This window comes from Mustela nivalis (assembly GCF_964662115.1).
Source record: "Mustela nivalis genome assembly, chromosome: 9".
NCBI lineage: Eukaryota > Metazoa > Chordata > Mammalia > Carnivora > Mustelidae > Mustela > Mustela nivalis.
The window spans coordinates 61,102,565-61,125,663 of NC_139028.1; the positions used below are offsets into that span (position 1 = coordinate 61,102,565).

The 23,099-nt window shown below is 37.9% G+C and overlaps 1 protein-coding gene across 1 annotated transcript; it reads left to right on the top strand.

Annotated features, from left to right (window-relative positions):
• The first annotated feature begins 85 nt into the window (after positions 1 to 85).
• THAP12 (THAP domain containing 12) lies at positions 86 to 22,894 on the top strand. The gene is made up of 5 exons (XM_082749635.1): positions 86 to 453; positions 10,061 to 10,181; positions 13,543 to 13,650; positions 17,741 to 17,777; positions 19,971 to 22,894. The coding sequence occupies exons 1-5, from the start codon at positions 365 to 367 to the stop codon at positions 21,902 to 21,904; spliced, it is 2,289 nt and encodes a 762-aa protein (XP_082605761.1). The 5' UTR covers positions 86 to 364; the 3' UTR covers positions 21,905 to 22,894.
• Positions 22,895 to 23,099: the final 205 nt, after the last annotated feature.

The window sequence follows — 23,099 nt, forward strand, 5'->3', positions numbered from 1 at the left end:
GGAAAGGAGGGGGCGGGGGAGGAAGGCTGAAGGAAGAGAGGGCACCCCCGGGCGCCAGGGTGCATTGTGGGAAGGAGGCGGCAGCGTCCCGGGCGGGCGGGAGGTGCACCAGCGGCAGCGGCGGCGGCGGCGGTAAATCCTCCCGGCCACTCACAGCACTGTGGAGCCGAGTCCCCAGCCCGGCCTCGGACCGCGGCGCCCCTCCTGCCCCTCGCGGCTTCTCGCCCGCCGCCCCTCCCCCCGGCGCGCAGGCCTTGCCGAGCCGGCCGGCCGGCCTGGCTCCCCTCCCCGGCCCCGACGGGCGGGCGGGCTGCCCTGAGGAGGCGGGGAGGGGAGGGCTGGGCCGGCCGGCGGGTGGGCTACGATGCCGAACTTCTGTGCTGCCCCCAACTGCACGAGGAAGAGCACGCAGTCAGACCTGGCCTTCTTCAGGTTCCCGCGGGATCCGGCCAGGTAAGCGGCGGGCGCGGAGCCGGCGGCCCGGGCCCACCTTCGCGGGGCGCGCTGCGCGTTGCCAACCGCCGGCTCCGAGGCTGCGTGGGGAGTGGGCCATGGTCGTCGACCCCAGCCTCGGCCGCAGGTGGGGAACGGGCCTGGAGCAGCGGGCCGGCGGGCGCCCGGGGACCTGGGAGCACGTGCGCCTGCGGGGGCTCGGCGCGGCAGGCACCACCCGAAGGAAGAGGCTACCGGGGCCGCGCGCAGGCGGGATGAGCGGGGTTCTCGCCCTGGTTAGGTTGCTTGGGTGACCTCGGGCAGGTCGCTTTTCGCTCTAGGCTTTAGTTTCCTTAGCTGTCAAAAGAGGGACTTGGATTTTATAGTTGGGGTCACCAGGGCCCGCCCTTCTCCTTGCCATTATCCCCGAGAGCAGTGTTTCTTTTTGGAGTCCGGTCACCTTCTTTGATCTTGTCAGGTCACAAATATTTCCTCCGGCGGATTTGATCCTGGTTCAAATTCTGGCTCTGACCGTTACTCATTGTCTCTTTTGGTTATCCTGGGGATGGTTATCCTGGGGTTAAGGGAGGGTAGGGTTGGGGGGCGGGGTACGCCTGTGGGCGTGGGAATGGGTATTGAAATGTCTTGCTTGAGGTAACTCACACTTTCTGACTTATATTTAAAGAATGATGGAGAAGGGACTGTGAAAGTCTGAAGAATTTTCCTTGGCCTCTCTTCTTGATTCGTTCATTTCGAACCAACACTTAACTGTGTGCCCAGCACTAGTGTTAGGTGTTGGAAATTCAGATGTGAGTGAGACAGTGTTGCTGCCTGCAGAAACCTCACAGTCTGTTAAGGAGACAGATATAGAAGAAGGCGATTATAATACAGCATTCTATTTATTAGTTCCAAAAATATTTATTGAAGGCCTACTATGTGGTAGGCTTTGCTCTGAGCAATGGAAGTGTACAGATGAACTAATCAGAGCCCCTGCTCTCTTGAAGTTGACATTCCAGTGGAGGAACATAGACAAATAAATATGTATGTACAGTATGTCGTATGGTGATAAATACTTTGAAGAAAGGACAAATGTTGGGGCATAGAATAAGGAGTAGCAGAGGAGGCACAATTGTTATTTTAAAATAGGTGATCAGAGAAGGCCTCACTAAGAAAGTGAATTTGAGGAAAGACCAGAAGTAGCTGAGCAGGCCAGCTATGGAGATATCTAGGGGAAGAGCATTCTGGTCTGTGGAAACAGTAAATGCAAAGTTAGGGCATGCATGTAACAGGTACAGCCAAAAGTCCATGGACAGTAGAGCTGGTTTAAGGAAGGAGAGAGAGGGGAAAAAATGAGACCAGTGAAGTGTGTGTTTGTATGGAAGGGGCAAATTGTGTGAGACATTATAGGCAATGTAAAGCACTATGGTCTTTATTCTGATTGAGACAGGAAGTCCTCCAAGGGTTTAGAGAAGGGAGACTATACTTTAAAGATTTTATTTATTTACTAGAGAGAGAGATCACAAGTAGGCAGAGAGAGAGAAAAGGGAACAGGCTGCCAGCTGAGCAGAGAGCCGGATGCGGGACTCGATCCCAGGACTCTGGGATCATGACCTGAGCCGAAGGCAAAGGCTTTAACCCACTGAACCACCCAGGCGCCGGAGACTATATTTTAAATAGGATTACTGGCTGCTTGTTAGATTGTAGGGAAGCAAAGGTGAGAGCAGGAAGACCAGGTTAAAGGCAATTGCAGTAATCCAGGTTAGTAGAGGAGGAGGTGGTAAACTGCTGGCGTTTGAGACAGATTTTGAAGGTGAAGCCAACAGGATTTGTTAATGGTTTAGATGTAGGTTGTAAGAGAAAAAGGGAAGTCAAGAATAATCCTAAGATTTTTTTTAACATGAGTATTTACTGAGCTATGGAAGCCTGGGGGGAGCAGGTTTGGTGGAGACATTCAAAGTTTGGTCTAGGACATGTGAAGTTTGAAGAGCTTAATAAATGTTTAGGAATATCCAGAAATGAACTTAAATGGCCCATAAGATCAGTAACCTAAATATTTTAGAGCTAAAACCATAAAAAGATAGTCTGGAATTTAGAGACTTTCAGACTAGATACTGTAAATATGGGTGTTCTCAGTTTATAGAGGGTATTTAATGTCATGCTTCGGGGTAAGTAAAGTGGAATGGGTCTGAGAATTGAGCCCTGGGGCATTCCTGGTTTTTAAAGTTCAGGGTGCTGAGGATGAACTACTTTGGAAGACTGAGGAATATCTAGATGTTGGGTTCCAAGGGAACAGAGAAGGGGAATATCTGAATCTGACTGGGCCTTACCCCATTAAGCATTATCTTCCTTTTACCCAAATTTTAGCCGAAGGGCAATCTTGAGAGTATATTTCACTTTCATTATAAGGGCAACATTAGTTGATACTGGACCACAGGTAATTTGTGTCTGTATACTGTAGCAAATGCTCTTTTCATTACACTCCTTAGAGGGGAGGGAGTATGATCTATAGGAGTGTACAGTCTCAAATTTGGAAGGAATTTTTAGATCTAGTGCATTCTATCCCCTTTGAGAATCTAACATAAGGACCTTACTTGAGAAAAGACAGAGACACAATTTTGCATTCCACTGTCAAGGTATTTATGGACCCTTTAGGGCCCTGTGCATTCCTGACAGGTGGGCCTTTGCTGAAACACCTCCAAGGACTGTTCTCTGCTTTGTGAAGGGATGCTTCAAGATTTTGGACACCTTTAGCTATTGTTTCTTCCTTGTATTGAGTGGGAATACGCCTCCCTATAATTTATGCTTTGGAGGTCCTAGTTATGTTCCTACAGTCACACTGAGCAAATCTGTGCCATTTTCTACGTCAGACTGCTTTGAATATTTCGAGACTAAATTAAGAACTTTTCTTAATTTTTTAAAAACATTTTTATTGAGATAAAATTCACATACCATACAATTCACCCATTTAAAATGTGTATTAAATGCATTTTAATATACATTATACAGTATTAATGTATATTGTTTAATATACATTATTTTTAAACATTTTATTAAGATATATAACATAAAATTTGTCATTTTAACTATTTTTAAGGGTATAATTCAGTGGCATTAATTACATTCACAGTGTTGTGCAGCCATTACCACTACCCATTTCAAAAGTTTTTTCATTACCCCAAGCAAGCAGTAACTCTTTCCCTACCCACTACCCTGCTCCATCTGCTTTCAGTCTCCATGAATTTGTGTGTTCTGTGTACGTCATGAAAATGGAATCATACAGTTGTCCTTTATGTCTGGTTTATTTTAGTTAACATAATATCTTCAAGATCCTATTTTATCCAGACCAAATCTCCTCATACTAAGGATTCCAGATTCTTCGGTTTTTGACAGTTTCTTCTTTCCTGTGCCCAGAATTAATTATAATAAAGAAGTAGTTTTCAGAAGTGTGCATTGAATTAATGATAGTATTTTTAGGGTTATTAATTATAATTAGGTTTTTTTTTCTGTAAATGAGTTGTAGGAAAGGTTGATAAAGGGTGACATTGCCAACCTGTCCTTGAAAAGTTAACTAATATTGTTAACTAAAAATATAGTATATTTAATGTTATTAAATAGTATATTTCTTTTTGTTTTATTTGTAAATTTCGTGGATGCTTTTATAAAGAGCTATTTGAAGTAATTTAAAATTCAAAAGTGTAGTTAATAAAGGGCACAGTGCAGAATTTCCCAAATTACAGTACCTTTTATTGGTTCAGAAAAAGTGGCATTAATGGGCTTTTTATTTTTTTATTTTAATTTTAGTGTTTTTTAATTGAAGCATAGTTGACAATGTTCAGCATTAGTTTCAGATGTACAGTATAGTGATTCTGTAAGTCTATACATTATGCAGTTTCACCACAAGTGTAGCTACCACCTGTCCCCATATAGTCCTGTTATAGTAATCCTGACTGTATTCCCTATGCTGTGCCTTTTATCCCCATTACATATTCTTTCTTTTTTTTTTTAAACTATAAAATAATTGAATTGACTTACTTTAGGACAATGGTAGAGAGATCATAGATTACCTAAAATTAAAGTTAAAAGAAAAAAAAAAAACCTGCCTAAAACTGGATCACCCGAGGATGGCTTGATTAATGCCAAGGCTTGGCAGGAACCTAGGAGCAGCTCATAGTAGAGCTCATACCCAGATGAGGTGAAGGTACAAGTAAAGCTAATGAACTGCTCCTATTAGAGCGAGTTGGGCAACTGAATCCCTCTTCTTCCTTCTCAGGCAATTAGTTCTAACTCACCCCTAAGGTGGTGAGGTCTTCCAAGGTTCTTTTGGCAATAATCAAAGTAAATTGAGAATTGATGTACTCTGCCTTGTAAAATGCAAAACCATGGTTTTTTTGGGCACTCATGAGGGTCCCCCAAGACTTTCAAGGAGTCCACAGGGTAAAAACTGACATTATTTGCCTTTTTCATGCTCATTCTTTCAGGAGTGTGCACTGAAGTTTCTGAGGAGGTCCATAACATGGTAACATCATTGCTCTGAAAAGTTGTCTGTTATATTTTCTAAAATTTCCTAAGTATGATTATACAAATACCAGTGTATGGTAGACATTTTCTCAGAAATGAATAGAAGCCTGCCACTTCAAGGGAAACAATGGGCATTCAAGCAAAAATTAGAATTTTGGAAAATTTAAATGCACCACTTTGAGCTTGACAACTCTCTAAGACTTTTCTGTTGAGATTGATGGTGATATTGAAAAACGTGATTTTTAAAATAAATTGTATAAGGGTGGTTTGCATAACTGGCTGAACTGATATTTTCCAAATTGGTCAATTCATAATTTCACAAAGATATGCACAGATAAAAGCCCTATTCAGGGGCGCCTGGGTGGCTCAGTGGGTTAAAGCCTCTGCCTTAGGCTGAGGTCATGATCCCAGAGTCTTGGGATCTAGCCCTGGCATCACTTGGCATCAAGGGCTCTCTGCTCAGCAGGGAGCCTGCTTCCCTTCCTCTCTCTGTTCCTGCCTCTCTGCCTACTTGTGATCTCTGTCTGTCAAATAAATAATAAATAAAATCTTAAAAAAATAAAACCCTATTCAAAGTATAAGATACACCAAGAGATTTCAGTGTAATAGAGTGAGAAATTTCATTGGTCTGGTGTCAGATTACATATCACAACTCATCTTTAAGAAACTACCACTTGTGGAGTTTTTGTGTAGTATTAAAGAATATCCATAGTAATGTGGGTAAGAGAGGAATATTTTAATTACCTTTTTAACTACATAGCAGTGTGAGGCCAGATTTTCTTTATATACTTTAACCAAAATCACATATGGCAACAGATAAAATATAAATGCAGATGTGAGAATCTAGCATTAACGAGATTTGCGAAGATGGAAAACAGTGCCACTTTTCATAAAATTATTTTTTTGTTTTGGAAAATGCAGTTATTTTTTCATTAAAATACTACCTATATTAACATATAATGGGATTGCAAGTTTTAATGAATTAATAACTATTTTTAAAGTGTATTTGGTTTTATAGATGATAAATATTGATATAGTGATAAATATAAACAAAAGCTCTTTGGGTCCTCAATAAGAGGGTAAAAAGACTGTGAAGTTTGAGAATCATATCTATAAAATATCTTAAAGTGTTTTCATATCTCATTTAATCCTCCAACAAATGCTGTGAGTTGTAATGATAATACTTCTTACAGAATACTTAATATTCTATGTGCCAGGCAGTGTTCTATGTATTTTATGTACATTATTTCATTTAACCCTTGCAATAGGTTTTGAGATAGTCCCTGCTTTTCAGATGACCAAAGGAGGCACAGAGAAATTAAGTCATGTGTTCAAAGTTCCACAGAAACATCTGAGACCCCAAGAATATAATAAAATATGTAATATTACTGAAACCTATTTGACCATGAAACTTTTTTTATTTTAATGGAACAGTTGACTAGAGTTTCTTAAAATATGTTTTGGAAATGCTGCAAGTAGGAGACCATCAAAGGGAAAAATACACAAAAAGGCTGAATGATATTGAAAGGGTGATTAAAATGAGGATAGAGAGTGACCATTGGATTTGGCAGGATTGAAATAATTCATACACTTGAGCAATTTCCGTGGAAAAGAGAAGAAGTAGAACCCTCCTTGGAATTGACTGAGGAAAAAATGTGAGACAAAGTGGAGACTATGAAAATGGGCTCTAGTTTTGCTTTGCAGAAGATCCAGGTTAATGGAATTTTTTAGATGGGAGATACTAGGGCACGTTTATACTGATGGTAATAATATAGATAAGGATGTTGAGAGACCATATACAGAGAGAAAGGGGAGTACTTCCTAAGTGTGCGTATACATAGTTCTACATATATGTATACACAACTGAATCAGGAAAAGTTTCCTTCAAGAAATGATATTTGAGGGGCACCTGGGTGATTCAGTCTTTTAAGTGTCTGCCTTCAGCTCAGGTCATTGGTCCCAGGGTCCTGGGGTTGAGACCTGTGAGTCCCATGTTGGGTTCCCTGCTCAGTGGGGAGTCTGCTTCTCTTTCCCCAACTTGTGTTCTCCCATGTGTGTGCTCGCTCTCTCTTTTTCTCTCTCTCTCTCTCATAAATAAAATCTTAAAAAATAAAAAACAAAAACGTTTACTCTGCAGTGTGGAGAAAGGGTTAGGGAAAGGCAAAAGACCAGTTTGGAAGTTACATGGATTCAGAGAATCATTTCACCCTGCTAAGGGAAAAGGCTACAGAGTCTGGGAGTACAGGGTGCAGAATAATGAGAGGGAGAGCTAGGAAAAGGGAGACAATGGTCAATTTGAGAGATAATTATGTATATTCTTAAAAGCATTTAAGTATATATACACACATGTGTGTATACATACATGTACATACATATGTAAAAAGCTTATCATATAATTTTTATGACTTTATTGATATAAAATGTATATATGCAAGACCATCACAAATCATAAGTGTTGCATGGCTTATTGGATTTTCAGGGTGACCTGTCCATGAAGCTTTCGCCCAGATTTAGAAAAAAAAATAGTCTATTACTAATATCCCAAACTCCCACTCCCTCAAGGCTTTCTCAGTCATTATGCCACTATCCCTAGTGAGAGTCATTGACCTACTGGATACAATCAGATAACTTGGTTATTGAGAATGAGGGACAGAGTGAGGGAATCTTTTATTGATACATGACATACATAGAAAAGATTATAAAGTCAGTAGTCTAGAACTTGATGAATTTTTGTAAAATGAATACCCAGGTAATGTTTGAGATATAGAACATATTTCCACCCAGAAAAGCCCATTAGAGATCCAGTGCCCCCCCTTTTTAAAAAAAGATTTTATTTATTTATTTGACAGAGACAGTGAGAGCAAGAACACAAGCAGGGGCAGTGGAAGAGGGAGAAGCAGGCTTCCTACCAAGCATGGAGCCTGATGTGGGGCTCTATCCCAGGACCCTGGGATCATGACCTGAGCGGAAGGCAGAGGAAGGCAGACACTTAACGACTGAGCCACCCAGGCGCTCCTGGTGCCCAAAGTTTTTATTACAAGGTAGTCACACAGACACTCTCTGTCAAGGGTATATTAAAATTCTAGAGTCCCAGAAGGAAGGCAGATGTTCAGTATAAAAATATTGTTAAAAAAAATAAATCATGTTGTTTCCACAGTCCTAAATACAATGAGCCACCTTACCAGTTAGGGAAAGTTTTATGTCAGTGTAGGGAACTATTTATTAACCAGATTTCTTCCGGGCACCAGCCAAAAGGCTGTCTTTACGAGCGGGCCTTTCCTAAGGATAGCAATCTCAGATATCCTATATTAATTAACTTTTTTTCTGCATAATCACCATAGATGAGTTTTGCATATTTTTTTATGACATCTAATTTCTCTCTCTCTTTTTTATTTTTTTAAGTTTATTTAGGTAATCTCTATACCCAACATGGGGCTTGAACTCATAAATCAATTTGAGGGGAATTGATACCTTTAGAATTCCATATACCAATCCATGAACTTATATATCCCTCATTGAAGTTATTTAAAATCTTTTTCAGTTAGAGGGTCTTGCACATCTTTCACTAGATTTACTTCTAGGTATTGATATGGCAGACACAGATGTAGCTTTTCCTGCTATCTGCCCGACCTATCCTTGACTGAATCTGAATGCTTGTCGTTTCAGGAGTCTGTCTCAACTTAGTTCAGAGATAATACAGACAGTAGTATTCTGTATGGAAGGTCTTCAGAGATCTAAGAATTAAAAAACAAACAGCTGTAGTAGTTTGGCAAATTATTTTTTAGTGAGGCAGTTTCTGTGCTAAATATTTAGATGTTGAAACATGAAATGTTTATGAAATCATATTGCACAACCGTGTAAAAATATTAAAATATGGACATCTTAGGTATCATTACTGTGCAGTAACACTTCTTGGCTGAATGAAATGCTGTGCAGTTTAGGTGTGGTTTTAGTTTCAGTTAGATAATCAACATTTCACTATGGTTTTACATATTGAGAGTAGAGGGAATTAAGTGTCAGAGTGTGTATGTGTGGAGGGGTGAGCTGTAATATTAAGACATAATATACTATAATGTGATTATAAAATAAACCATGTTTTCAAATTTTTTTTTAAGATTTTATTTATTTATTTGACAGAGAGAGACACAGCGAGAGAGGGAACACAAGCAGGGAGAGTGGGAGAGGGAGAAGCAGGCTCCCTGCCAAGCAGGGAGCCCAATGCTGGGTTTTCAAATTTGTGACTATGACAGCATTTTTATTCCTAGAAACTTGAGGAATGAAGGAAAGAAAGATTAGTTGTGAGCTTTAGCAAATTACTTAACATTTCTATGCCTTCATTTCTTCATCTACATACAGGGTATAATGTACCCCTTTTGTAAAGGACTTAAAACAGTGTCTGGCTTATAGCAAGTGCTTAGTGTGCATTGTAATCATTGTTGTTGTCATTATTATTATTTGTTTTTCTGCAGATTTGTAAACAACAAAAGGGCATGGACTTTGTCTTGTTCACTATCTTCAACACCTTCTGTGTACTAGATTGTGTAGAATCTCTGTAGTCATGGAGCTTGCCAATCTAATCTTGTACATATTGTAGAGAATAAATCATGTTCATAATAAGGCAAAGAAACACAGGCCATCATGCTCCTGGAAGAAACTCTAAATGATTTATAGAACATCTATTTGCTAATTTTTTGCAATGACAGTGTTGTTTCTTATCCTTGTTTAAGTTGAAATCCTGAGGGAAATGTTAGGCCATTGGTTCTCGTGGTTGTGCAGGTTTTTGGTTGAACTGCTGATAATTAAGTCCTCTCTGGTGCAAGGATGTCCTGGGAATTGAAAGGCTCAGATTTAAGTTCTAGTTTTACTGCTGATTTTGTACAGGATTCTGAGCAAGTTACTTCTTAAGCTTGTCTATAATTGAATGTACTAAATGATTTCTAAGGTTTCTTTTAGCTCTCATTTTGTTATCAGTCAGCTTCTCCAAATTATGTTCTGCAGAGAAAGGGGAGCAGGAATCCCTTGTCTATAATATATCTTTGCCTTATAGCTGAATGCTGAAATATAAACATTGAACTCATATTTCATAATTGTATTTTGGTTTTATTTATAGATGCCAGAAGTGGGTGGAGAATTGTAGGAGAGCAGACTTAGAAGATAAAACGCCTGATCAACTAAATAAACATTATCGATTATGTGCCAAACACTTTGAGACCTCTATGATCTGTAGAACTGTAAGTAATAGAAGGGCTTGGGTTGTTTGTTTTCTCTCTCTCTCTCTCTCACTCAGTATCCGGTTAAAAATATAAATCTTTATTAATGTTGGGGTGTATCCTTGCACCCCACCTCTTTTTTTAAAGTCAAAGACAATTTCGGAGCTGATTGGTATCTATTGTGTTCTTTGAAACCTGAGATTTTTTTTTAACCCCACCTGTTTCTGATGCCCCATTCCTACTCACCAGAGGTTGCCACTTTTACTTTTCTTATGCAGCCTTCACAAAATTTTTGGTAATTATTAAAGTGTATGTTTAAGGTAGAGTTTGTGTTTTGACTTGGAGCATCTTCTCCAGAGCTTTTTTTATGAGTGAAATCTTCAATGAGAAATGGAGCTTTTTGTTTTCATGTTTTCATATGTACTGTTAGAACCCACCCTTATTTTTTATGTTCAAGTTACAATAAGAAGCAAATTACATATTTAATGTGAAAAATTTTTCCATCAGTATTTCTCAATTTCATATCAAGACCCGGATATCTCATCCTTAATAGTATTAACTATGTGAATTTGGCCATGTCACTTTCCCTTTCTGGGCCCCAAAATCTAATAAGGAGATTAAACCACATAATTCCTGAGATTTTAACATTTTTAACCCTCTGTGATTCTGTTGTTGCTATGAATTATTAGAGACACAAATAGGGCAGATTTGATTGAAATGAAGCAGACTTGAAACACTTTAAAAACTAGTTAGGAAGACAGTTTTGTTAAATAATATATTCTTATTAGGTATAACTAATGTATCATCTCAGATATTGGGATAGACATAAATTTGATTTGAAGATACACTATATATTGTTGCGTAGCAATTTATTTTGATATTTTTTTCAGATACATTTTGCAGAGGCATCAGAAAACTAAAGAATGATTGGGTTATTTTATTTCTCAAAATTAATTGAAGCAGATACTTGTGAAGTCATTGGGAGGTGAGCCAATTCCGGTTCAACAGTTTAATCACAAATATTTGAGGGATATTTTTGCCTTGCTTTGTTAAGAGGGTAATAATGATTAACCAAAATAAGGGATTTCATATGTTTAAAAGGCAAACCATTTTTATGTTCTTGACATTAAGTAAAAATATCCCAAATTATTATTTTAAATATACAAGCCGTATGCATTTTTATTTTAGTAATAAATATGGTTTCTTTATTAGACAATTCCAGTGAGATTAATGTGAGAAATGTAAAATTAATAGTTCATCCATATTGTTTAGTCAGAGCATAGACCAGAAAGATGAGCTATTTTTGCTTTTTAAATTTCCACATGATTCTTCAGTCTTAAATAAGTTAATGCAAGTACGAGAAGAAGTTCTTTCTACACATGTAGAAGAAGATACTGCTATTAAAAACTGGCTTATATGGCATAGATATCCAAATGTTTGAGGTTTGGTTTGATTAATTTGGCATTGAAGGTTTCATCACTAAACATTCATGGCTACTTCAACCAAAGCCAAATATTATCTTTAATGCTAGAGTAAGAGCATTGCTTTTTGCTCAAACCTTAGTTCAGCAGTTAAAGATTAAATCTTGATAATGAGTTAAAACTGTCATGCACATAAATTGAATATACCTCTTTTTGCATGTAAACTTTTAAGTCAGTATTTATAAAAAGTAATGTGTTTTTAATTCATGTTGTTTTTTGGTCTGTAATATCTTTGCTTTATAGCAAATTAATTTGATGTAAATTTAAGAAATGCATTAGGAATGTTTTATCCCTCCTCTCCTTATTTAATAATTGGTAAGATATCCAGATTTGACTGTGTATGTTTGTATGTTGTGACATGTTTGCTAAGCAGGAAAGGTGAAATGTTTGGGGTATGGTATAGTTTCTGCTCCCTTCAGTGATTGTGTCCCTCATCAATCCGATTCAAAATTCCTGGTAGACTCAGGATAATTGGCTCAGCACTAGAAGTTGAGTACCATTAAGAAATAGATTTAAAAAAAAAAAAAAAAAAAAGGTTTTCTTCTTTGTGTTTTCCATGAGGCATGGGGTTGAAATGGAAAATATTGACTCTGAATAGAAGTACTTCCCAAATGTGTTTAACACTCTTTAGATAAAACCGGAGATAGGGTGTTCCCTTTAGTGATGTATTTTTTTCTTCATATCATCCTAACTTTCCTTCCCTTGGTGAAAAAAAAAATACAGTTGTTATTTTTCTTTGGCATATACTTTGAGCATGCTTTAATAGTTAGCTTTGAAATAATCACTGCTCGCAAGAAAGCTTTTTGAAAAGAAGAATATGTGTCTTTATCAGTGCAGACCTGTGAAGAAATTAAAGGCACTGTTTTTTTAGACTAGACTGCAGTTATTCATCTGTTACTCTTCCTTTTAATAAGCTTCTTGTCCCTACCTGACCTCTGGGTTGGCTGTTGAAGACTGTCAACATCCAGGTTATAGCCAGGTTGGATTAGGTTAACAGGAATTAGAATAGAGAATAGTCATCCTCCAGTGATAAGAATGTTAGAATTAGAAATTTAGAAATACCTAGTGTAGTGTTTGCAAAATCCAATTATGTATATCATAGTTATGATTGAATTCAAGTGGCATATGAGTCAATTTTTATTTTAGGAGTTTCACGTATGTGTTAAAAATATACGTAGCTCATCAAAATCATTATTTTATAGTTTGTATTGCCCAAGACAATGCTAGCTTTAAAAATGAGTGGATTATGTAAAAGTGCAGATGATGGAATGCAAGCCTTATCATTAGTATGTGAATAATTTCATTTTAGGAAATATTGGTCTAGTTTAATACTTGAAGAAACTGAGGTCCAGAAAGGGAAAGTATTTGACAGGATCTTATAGTGAGTAACTGGTAGAATTTGGACTAGTTCCTGGGTCTCCTGGGTCCGACCCGGTCCAATATTATTTCACTATACCTTGATGCTTTTCAGTAATAGTAGTGAAAGTGGAGTGAACATCAGGTAAAGAAGGAAAAAATTACTAAGAATATACAAAGGATAGATTGAGAAACTTTTGTTCCTGCTATAGATTTGGTGGGCTCATGGAAGGGTAGAATAGATGAAGTCACCGGGAGGATGAATTAGAAGTATATATGCAAGATGCAAATACATTTAATTTTTTTATGCATACCATCAGTTCCATTATTATTACTATTTTTTTAATAGTAAGATTGCCAGAAGGGCAGATGCAAAAAGAGTTAGAAATAATAAGCTCTTCTGGACTGACATTGTCATTCTACAAGTCTCTGCACTTTAGAGCTGGAGTTGAAGGAGGACTGGGGAAGTCATTAACGTAGCATTTCTTTATGTGTAATACATTCTTACAGACTGTCTCTGAGTTAACATTATTTTTCTTTTTCAGAGTCCTTATAGGACAGTTCTTCGAGATAATGCAATACCAACAATATTTGATCTTACCAGTCATTTGAACAATCCACATAGTAGACACAGAAAACGAATAAAAGAATTGGTATGTCAATGTAGTTCTGGCTTTCCCATGCCCCATAATATTATGAGGTCAAATATAGATGCATTCATGTTAAAATTGAACCCGTTAGTCTTTATTTCAAAGGTAGCACGGTAAGTGAGTACTGTGGTTATTGAAGTAGCATGGATGTGAGACAATTAGTTTAATACTTAAATTGGGAAGTCTTTTTCAAATTTAGCCTTTTCAAATTTAGCCTGTTGGTACTCATTGCCTTGGGCCAAAATATGCTGTCAATTACAGACCACTAGCACATTCCCTTCCTGGGGGCGGGGGTGTGGGGGAAATACTACCTTTTCTTTTATAGTAAGGAAGGTGGAGCTGGGGGGTATTTCCAGAATTCAGCACAAAGGGATAAAGAAAGGGAAGGTATAAAAGTTAGGACGTAGGGGGTGGGGGGGGTGCCTGGGTGGCTCAGTTGGTTAAGTGTCTATCTTTGGCTCAGGTCATGATCCCAGGGTCCTGGGATTGAGTCCTGTATCCGGTTCCCTGCTCAGCGGGGCATTTGCTTCTCCCTGTGCCTCTGCCTGCCTCTCCCCGCCCCCCCCCCCCATGAATAAATAAATGAAATCTTCAAAAAAGAATAAAAATGTAAAAAGTAAAAGTTAAGACATGGATACTTATGTAGAGGTTCTGTCACTATTAAGTACTGACAGAGTTAGAAAAAGCTTTTAAATCTCTTTATATGGCATCATTTATGCATGTTTTTATATTCCTTTGATACCCTTTAGTTCTAATGCTTGAAATCTATCTGGCTTTTTTTTGTTGACATTAGGTGAACAACATTAAATTACTGAGACTCCTCAGTCCATGACTTTCTGTCTTTGTTGCCACTGGCGAGACCCTTATTTTATTTTTTCTTCCTCCTTCTGGTATTACCATTCTCATTTCCTGTCTTTTTGGTATCCATGCTAGTGTATTTAATATTTGTCATTTCATTCTGCCTTCTGTGTGCTTTTTAAAAGACATATTTATCTAATATTCCTCATTTTTTCTGTTTCTATGTTTACCTTTCATATTTATATCTTTCATTGATTTGGAGTTTGTATGTCTTTATTACCATAGCTTTATAATATATCTTGCTTTCAAATACAGTGATTTCTTAACTCTTCTTTTTCAAAATTGTCTTAGCTATTTGTGGACCTTTATCCCTCCAGATGAATTTGAGAATTCTTTTTGTCAGGTTATAGAAATTGTATGGGGATTTTCATCATGAATGCTTTGAATTACCATCTTGGCAGTATTAATTAGTCCTGTCTATAAACAGAAAAAAACAGCTATCAAGTAATAGCAGTTATTGACAAAACTAAATACTAGTTCTTTGAAAACACTATTAGAATACTTTAGGGGCACCTGGATAGTTCAGTTGGTTAAGCCTCTTTTTGGCTCAGGTCATGATTTTAGGGTCCTGGGATTGAGCCCTGATTCAGGCTCCCTGTTCAGTGAGGAGTCTGCGTTTCCTTCTACCCCCTCCCACCTGCTCTGGCTCTGGCTTGTGCATTCTCAGATAAATAAATAAAATCTTTAAAATAAATTAAAAAATTTAAAAATACTTTTAGGAGTACACAAAGTAAAAAAAATGGAAAAAACTCAGGGTTTTTGCTGCAGTTCTTTAAAAGAGAACAATATGTACATTCTTCCTTAAATTACTTCCTAAATACACTATGGTTATTTTTGGTATAGATTATGTATTCTGGTTGAGACTGTTTATAGCAATTTTGAAGACCCCTTTTTACTAATCCTAATAATCCACCAAGCTTTCTGTGTGACTGATTGTATGTCATCCTCCAGATTTGCCTCTTCTTCCTATCCTCATAATTAAAATTTTTCTGTTGCCTGTGTTACTGTTGAGTCCAGACCCCTAAGAGTGCTGTATTGAACAATCCCAGGAATATCGCAGCTGGTACATTTGTGGCATTAAATGTGCCACTTGTTGTTGATATTGTTAAATAATTTTTATGAAGTTAAGGGAATTCCTTTTATTCCCTTTTTGTCCTCATGTTCAGAATTTTTATCATACCTTTGTTGAACTTAGCAAAAGATTTCACTACATCTGGTGAGTAGAAAAGTTCACGATTTTTTTTAAAGCAGTGAACAACATTGATGGATTTTCTAATGTTGAACCATCTTTGCATTCCTGTGATGAACTGTAATTGATTGCAGTATATCTCTCTTCATTTGTTTGATTTAGTTAGTTAATGTTTTATTTAGGATTTTGCATTTATAATTTTAAGTGTTGTCCTCTGATTTTCGTGTTTTGTGCTCCTCTTACCCAGTTATGATGTCAAGGCTCTATTAGCCTTATAAAATTAGTTGTTAGGTTTCCTTTTTTTCCTCTTAATTTTTCTAGAGAAACTTAATGTAAGGTGTATATATATATACTGTCTGCTCTTGAAAGTTAAACCATAAAACAGAGGGCTTGGGGTAGGTGGGGGAATATTTTGATTGCCATTTTGATTTATTTATTGGTTTTCTCTTCTTGTGTTTCATTTGTTCTCAGGAGTTTATGAACTGCAGCTAGGATTTTGGAATGCTTGTTTTTTTCTGAACCTAAGATTATTTTAATAGTCTGCATAAAAATAGTGGTTAGTTTTATCAATGATATCCGCACTTGTGAGCTATTTTATTGGTTTCTTCTTGATTTGAGGGATTCACTTTTTAGCTCTTTTTCTGGCTTCTTGAATGTTTAGTTCATATTTATGTATATTCAAGCTGTAAATGTCTTAAGTGTGTTTTAGTTGTATCCCACAATTTTAGACATGTAGTGCTTTCATTGATTAGCCAGAAGTGTTTTATAAATTCTCCTATTCCATTAACATAGGATTATTTTTGTCTTTGGTTTACAGGGTTTATTTTTTTAAAACCTTACTGTAATTTTTATTTGGAGTGTTATAATTAAATGATACAGAAGAGGATATGTACAGTCTGTGAAATACTGATTCTTTCTAGTTTTTGCATCTGTTATAGCTATTGAAGTCTGATGCCAGCCTGATTCTTGCTCCTTTTTAGATGATCTGCTTTTCTCCCTCAGAGTCTTTAGGTTTTTTTTCCTTATATTTGACATTTTGAATTTTTGCTAAACAGGGTCTCGATGGTTTTTTTAATTATCTGGATTTACATCTTTAAGTTCTGAGAAGTCCTCAGTTTTTATTTCTTCATACATTTCTTTCTTTCTATTTATTTATTTGTTTTTCTGGGACTTCTCTTAGATGAACACTGACACTCCACAACAGTCCTCCACATCAGCATTCTTCTTAGTAATATGTACCAGGGGTGAGATGCTCAGCAGCTTTCCCATCCTATAGCTATCATTTCTCCATATTCTATCCCTTGGGAACCTCAGATACCTTATTGCAGACATAGTCTTCCAGATCTGCCTGCCATCTTTGCAGTTGCAACTCACAGGTTAATGAGGGAATGTTCCAGATTGGCTAGCCTGTTGACATTTCTTGTTAGCAGTATAATGTTTCCATGCTGCCTAGCAGGTACCCTGCTAACTCTAGCTGCCACTGGTACTACTGTTTGTCTGCCCAAGAATAGTAATGGGGTGGTTTGTGATTTCAGCATTATGGGGGGTTAGGGGGAGAGAAAAGGACACAACTGGGAAGTCCTTCCTCGGTCTACCCCTGTATGTATGTGCCACTTGCACTCTGTGCTGTGTGCATCCATTTCTCTTCCATTCTGCGCTGTGTTACTCTCTCCTTCCCAGGGATTGTTCGGATTGGATTGAGTAGGGAACATGATTTGTGACCCTTTGGAAGGCCCATCCTGTACTTTCATGCCTTTTATTAGCCAGCAAACACTTGTAACTCAAAGTTATGATGATATAAATATAAAGTAAGTTAAACAATGTATTATTTCCCCTCTAGTATTTTATTATGAGCTTGGAGTCATTAGTAAATTACAATTCTGGTTTTTCTGTCATCTCTGTTTGAAGGATGTTTTCCTATAAGGAATTTATGCTCTTGAAGGAATTAAATTTGAGTCAAGATATGCTTTTTACTTATGAGTCTATAGTGATGTGCTAGAGTTCAGTTTTCTTAAAGGTGTTGTTTTCTTTTTTCTTGTCATTTAGAGTGAAGATGAAATCAGGACACTGAAACAGAAAAAAAGTAAGTGATAGTGTTAATGACTCAACTTTTGAATGTCTTAAAAAGGCCTTGACCTGGTAAGGACAAATAATTATGTTTTATGTCCAAAACCTGCTGTGAGAATGATGTAAGTGTATGGTAGGCATTTCCCATGGTCTGGAATTGTCTGTGAGACTAAAGTGTTAGCTTAGTTTCTTGATTGAGTGCTTTTGTGCCATACATTTTGCCTTCTCCCCACTAGGGCTGTGCTCTTGGTGTGGTAGGAGTGGCAGACACACAGTCAGAATGTCCCAGAATAGGGAAGGAGAGGCAGCAGGAAGGACAAGAGCAGAATCTGCGTCTACCCAATGTGTGGTGCATAAGTTCTTTCTCTTTTTTTTTTTTCCTTAAAGATTTTATTTATTTATCCAACAGAGAGAGAGAGCACAAGCAGGTAGAGCGACAGGCAGAGGCAGAGGGAGAAGCAGGCTCCCCACTGAGCAGGGAGACCGATACCAGGACTCTGGGATCATGACCTGAGCGAAAGGCAGATGCCTAACAACTGAGCCACCCAGGCGCCCTCATGATAAGTTCTTGATACATTTTTAAGGAGTAAATGCTATGGGAACACTTAACCTAATAGAGAATGGAAGTCAGAAGCCTTTCTGCAGGGTACTGATAGATGATCTCTGTCACCAAAAAATGAGGACCAGAAGTTGTTTTCGTTCTTGTCAGTGATTGCTATTATTCCTCCTTTCTCTGTCTCCTCCTACTACTGTGTTGCTGTTACTATTAATATAAGTCTTTATGTGTACTGTGTACCCAGTCTTTATTCTACGTGCTTTTCTTTTTTTTTTTTTTTTTAAGATTTTATTTATTTATTTGACAGAGAGAGATCACAAGTAGGCAGAGAGGCAGGCAGAGAGAGACAGGAGGAAGCAGGCTCCCTGCTGAGCAGAGAGCCCGATGTGGGACTCGATCCCAGGACCCTGAGATCATGACCTGAGCCGAAGGCAGCGGCCCAACCCACTGAGCCACCCAGGCACCCATCTACGTGCTTTTCTTAATTGACTTAATTCTCACAGTAGTCCTGGGGAGAGGAGACCTAGAGTCAGGCAAAGGAGTGAAGAATATTCTTTTTTTTTTTTTTTTTTTAATATTTTTTTAAAAGATTTTATTTCTTTATATGACAGACAGAGATCATAATTAGGCAGAGAGAGAGGAGGAAGCAGGCTCCCCATGGAGCAGAGAGCCCGATAGGGGGCTCAATCCCAAGACCCTGAGATCATGACCTGAGCCGAAGGCCTCTGCCTTTAAACCGCTGAGCCACCCAGGCGCCCCAGGAGTGAAGAATATTCTATACAGAAGTAGAGTGGCTTGAAACTGGGTGCCAGATTTGGGTGATTATACTCATTTTGTTGTTGGAGCTTCTAATGTCCCATGATGTTCAATCAGAAAATGAGCCTAGATGGGACCACAGGGCCCAGGACTTGCAAGGTTATATTTATGACAGTGGGCAGGGCACTCACCTCAGAGCCTTGGTTTTCCTATCCAAATCCAAAGATACTTCTAGTAGTCTAATATTAGCCTTAAAAATGGCCTGAATATAAAATAAATAAATAAATAAAGTTTAAAAAAATTGCCTGAATATACTTTATGTTTTATTGGCTTGTATCACTCTCCTCTTCCATATAAAAATGTAGCTTAATTTCATAGAAGCCGCATCAGCCTGGATCTTGGAGCCACACAGGCTTGGATTTGAATTTTATCTCCATCCTTCTAACCATATCGTGACCTTGGGCAGTTATTTACTTTCCTCATTTATCAAATGGTGTTGATAGCACCTGCCTGTAGAAGGAGTAAAGTGATACATATAAAATGCCAACACAGTGCCTCAGTAAATACTAGTTCTCTTTCTTTTCTTTTTTCTGAGGGCACAGACTGTTAGAGCTCTGTATATATTTTATGTCACATGCCTTGTTAAGTTTATAAGAAATCATTTCTCTCTTACAACATTTACTGTAGGATTAAAATATATCTGTAATACGGTTTTTGTCTCCTCTAGAGTGTGCCTTATTGTAATCTCTGTACTCTAGTCTGTGGTCCAGTATGTGCCTTGTGAATGTTGAATGGATGAGTTTGTGTATTTTAAGTATTTAACCAGTCAAAAACACAATTTGTTGTTTGTATGGTTCCTCCTGAGCCTTTTTATAAAATTAATTTTTTTTTTTCCAGTTGATGAAACTTCTGAACAGGTACCAAAACATAAAGAAATAAACAACAGCAACGCTCAGAATTCTAGTGCAGAAGAAGGGGGTGAGGAACAGGATGAAGATATTTTACCTTTAACCCTTGAAGAGAAAGAAAACAAAGAATACTTAAAATCTCTGTTTGAAATTTTGATTCTTATGGGAAAACAAAACATACCTCTGGATGGGCATGAAACTGATGAAATTCCAGAGGGTCTCTTTACTCCTGATAACTTTCAAGCGCTGCTGGAGTGCCGGATAAATTCTGGTGAAGAGGTTCTGAGAAAGCGCTTTGAGACAACAGCAGTTAACACATTGTTCTGCTCAAAAACACAGCAGAAACAGATGCTAGAGATCTGTGAGAGCTGCATTCGGGAAGAAACTCTCAGGGAAGTGAGAGACTCGCACTTCTTTTCCATCATCACTGATGACGTAGTGGACATAGCAGGAGAAGAACACTTGCCTGTGTTGGTGAGGTTTGTTGATGAATCTCATAACCTGAGAGAAGAATTTGTGGGCTTCTTGCCTTATGAAGCTGATGCAGAAATTTTGGCTGTGAAATTTCACACTACGATAACTGAGAAGTGGGGGTTAAACATGGAGTATTGTCGTGGACAGGCTTACATTGTGTCCAGTGGATTTTCTTCCAAAATGAAAGTTGTTGCTTCTAGACTTTTAGAGAAATATCCCCAGGCTGTCTACACACTTTGCTCTTCCTGTGCCTTAAATATGTGGCTGGCAAAATCAGTGCCTGTTGTGGGAGTATCTGTTGCGTTAGGAACAATTGAGGAAGTTTGTTCTTTCTTCCATCGATCTCCACAACTGCTTTTGGAGCTTGACAATGTAATTTCTGTCCTCTTTCAGAACAATGAGGAAAAGGGTAAAGAACTGAAGGAGATCTGCCATTCTCAGTGGACAGGCAGGCATGATGCTTTTGAAATTTTAGTGGACCTCCTACAAGCACTTGTTTTATGTTTAGATGGTATAAATAGTGATACAAATATTAGGTGGAATAACTATATAGCTGGTCGAGCTTTTGTACTCTGCAGTGCAGTAACAGATTTTGATTTCATCGTTACCATTGTTGTTCTTAAAAATGTTCTATCTTTTACAAGAGCCTTTGGGAAAAATCTCCAAGGGCAGACCTCTGATGTCTTCTTTGCAGCCAGTAGCTTGACTGCAGTGCTGCATTCACTAAATGAAGTGATGGAAAATATTGAAGTTTATCATGAATTTTGGTTTGAAGAAGCCACAAATTTGGCAACTAAACTTGATATTCAGATGAAACTCCCCGGGAAATTCCGCAGAGCCCAGCAAGGTAACCTGGAATCTCAGCTCACCTCTGAGAGTTACTATAAGGAAACTCTAAGTGTTCCAACAGTGGAACACATTATTCAGGAACTGAAAGATATATTCTCAGAACAGCACCTCAAAGCTCTTAAATGCTTATCTCTTGTACCCTCTGTCATGGGACAGCTCAAATTTAACACATCAGAGGAACACCATGCTGACATGTACAGAAGTGACTTGCCCAATCCTGACACACTCTCAGCTGAGCTGCATTGCTGGAGAATCAAATGGAAACACAGGGGGAAAGATATAGAGCTTCCATCTACCATTTATGAAGCCCTCCATCTACCAGACATCAAGTTTTTTCCCAATGTTTATGCATTGCTGAAAGTCCTGTGTATTCTTCCTGTGATGAAGGTTGAGAATGAACGCTATGAAAATGGACGAAAGCGTCTCAAAGCATACCTGAGGAACACTTTGACAGACCAACGGTCAAGTAACTTGGCTTTGCTTAACATAAATTTTGACATAAAACATGATCTCGATTTAATGGTGGACACATATATCAAACTCTATACAACTAGGTCAGAGCTTCCTACAGATAACTCAGAAACCATTGAAAATACCTAAGAAACGTTTAAAGTAGGCTTTCTCTTATGTTTGATATTTGGAAAAATCTGTAAGAAATTTGAAAACATCTTACAGAAAAGCTGTCAGGTGTATGTAGGCCACTTAATCACTGAATATCTTGACGTATTGACCTCTCATTGAGTATATTAGCCGTTGATAATCTGCCTATTTAAATGGCCCCTGTTTAAACTCTCATGCTTTGGAGATATACCTGTTCTTCCAGAAGATAGCATTGAAAGTGCCACATTACACTTCTGTGGGATTTCTGTTAGTGGCACTTGGGAATTGTTTTAGTTAAGTCATTTTAGACATAACATTTATTATCACTGGATCCAATTGTCGGGTATTGAGTTATCACTTCTTAGAAGATAAAGATTTTGAAGAGGTATGGGGGGAAGGGATACATTTTAGAAAATGTTACAAGAAGCTCATGAGTGACCCTTGAGTAGTAGGAGTGTTAGTATGTTAAAATCTGTAATGAACAGTTCAGGGAGTTACCAGACAGAAACATATGAGCTTGCCAAGCAAGGATTGCAGTAGAGATTTTGTCTTTATCAAATGAACTTAACAGAACAAGTTAGAGTTAAAGTTTGAATGGGAGAGCCTCCCATTGTTCCACATTGGGTTGTTGCTGTTTACATTCCTTTGTTGAGCCTACATCTTCATAAGGTCTTTAGCACGAGTATGTTGAAACACCTACAACTTCATAAGCTTTTTAGCAGGTATATGTTGAACACCTCTGTTCATGGTCAAGGCAGGATCAGAGGCCATGGATACTGACAACTGATTTGTCTGTTTTCCTCTGTCTTTTTCCATGACTATATCTACTGCCTCGTCTTGATTTATAAACAAAACCTGGAAAACCTACAGAAATAAGTGTTTTGTGGTTTATCTAGGAATAATACAGAAAATATTACTGTTATTTTTGGTGAAAAAGATCAATTTTGTATAGTTTATTTCAACTTAAATAAAATGTGAATTTTGTTTAAAGTTCAAGTATGTGATTTTTGGTGGGGGACAAAGTGAATTCTTGTGGTAAATTCTTTTTTCAAAAATATCACCTTTTCAATTGAAGACGGGGTTTTGGGGGGCGGTGTGGTTTATGGTTTACTGCTTGGGGTATATAAATGACATTTTATTTGAGTAATTTCTAAATAATAAGATTTATCTAACTGATTTTTTAAAAAATATTATG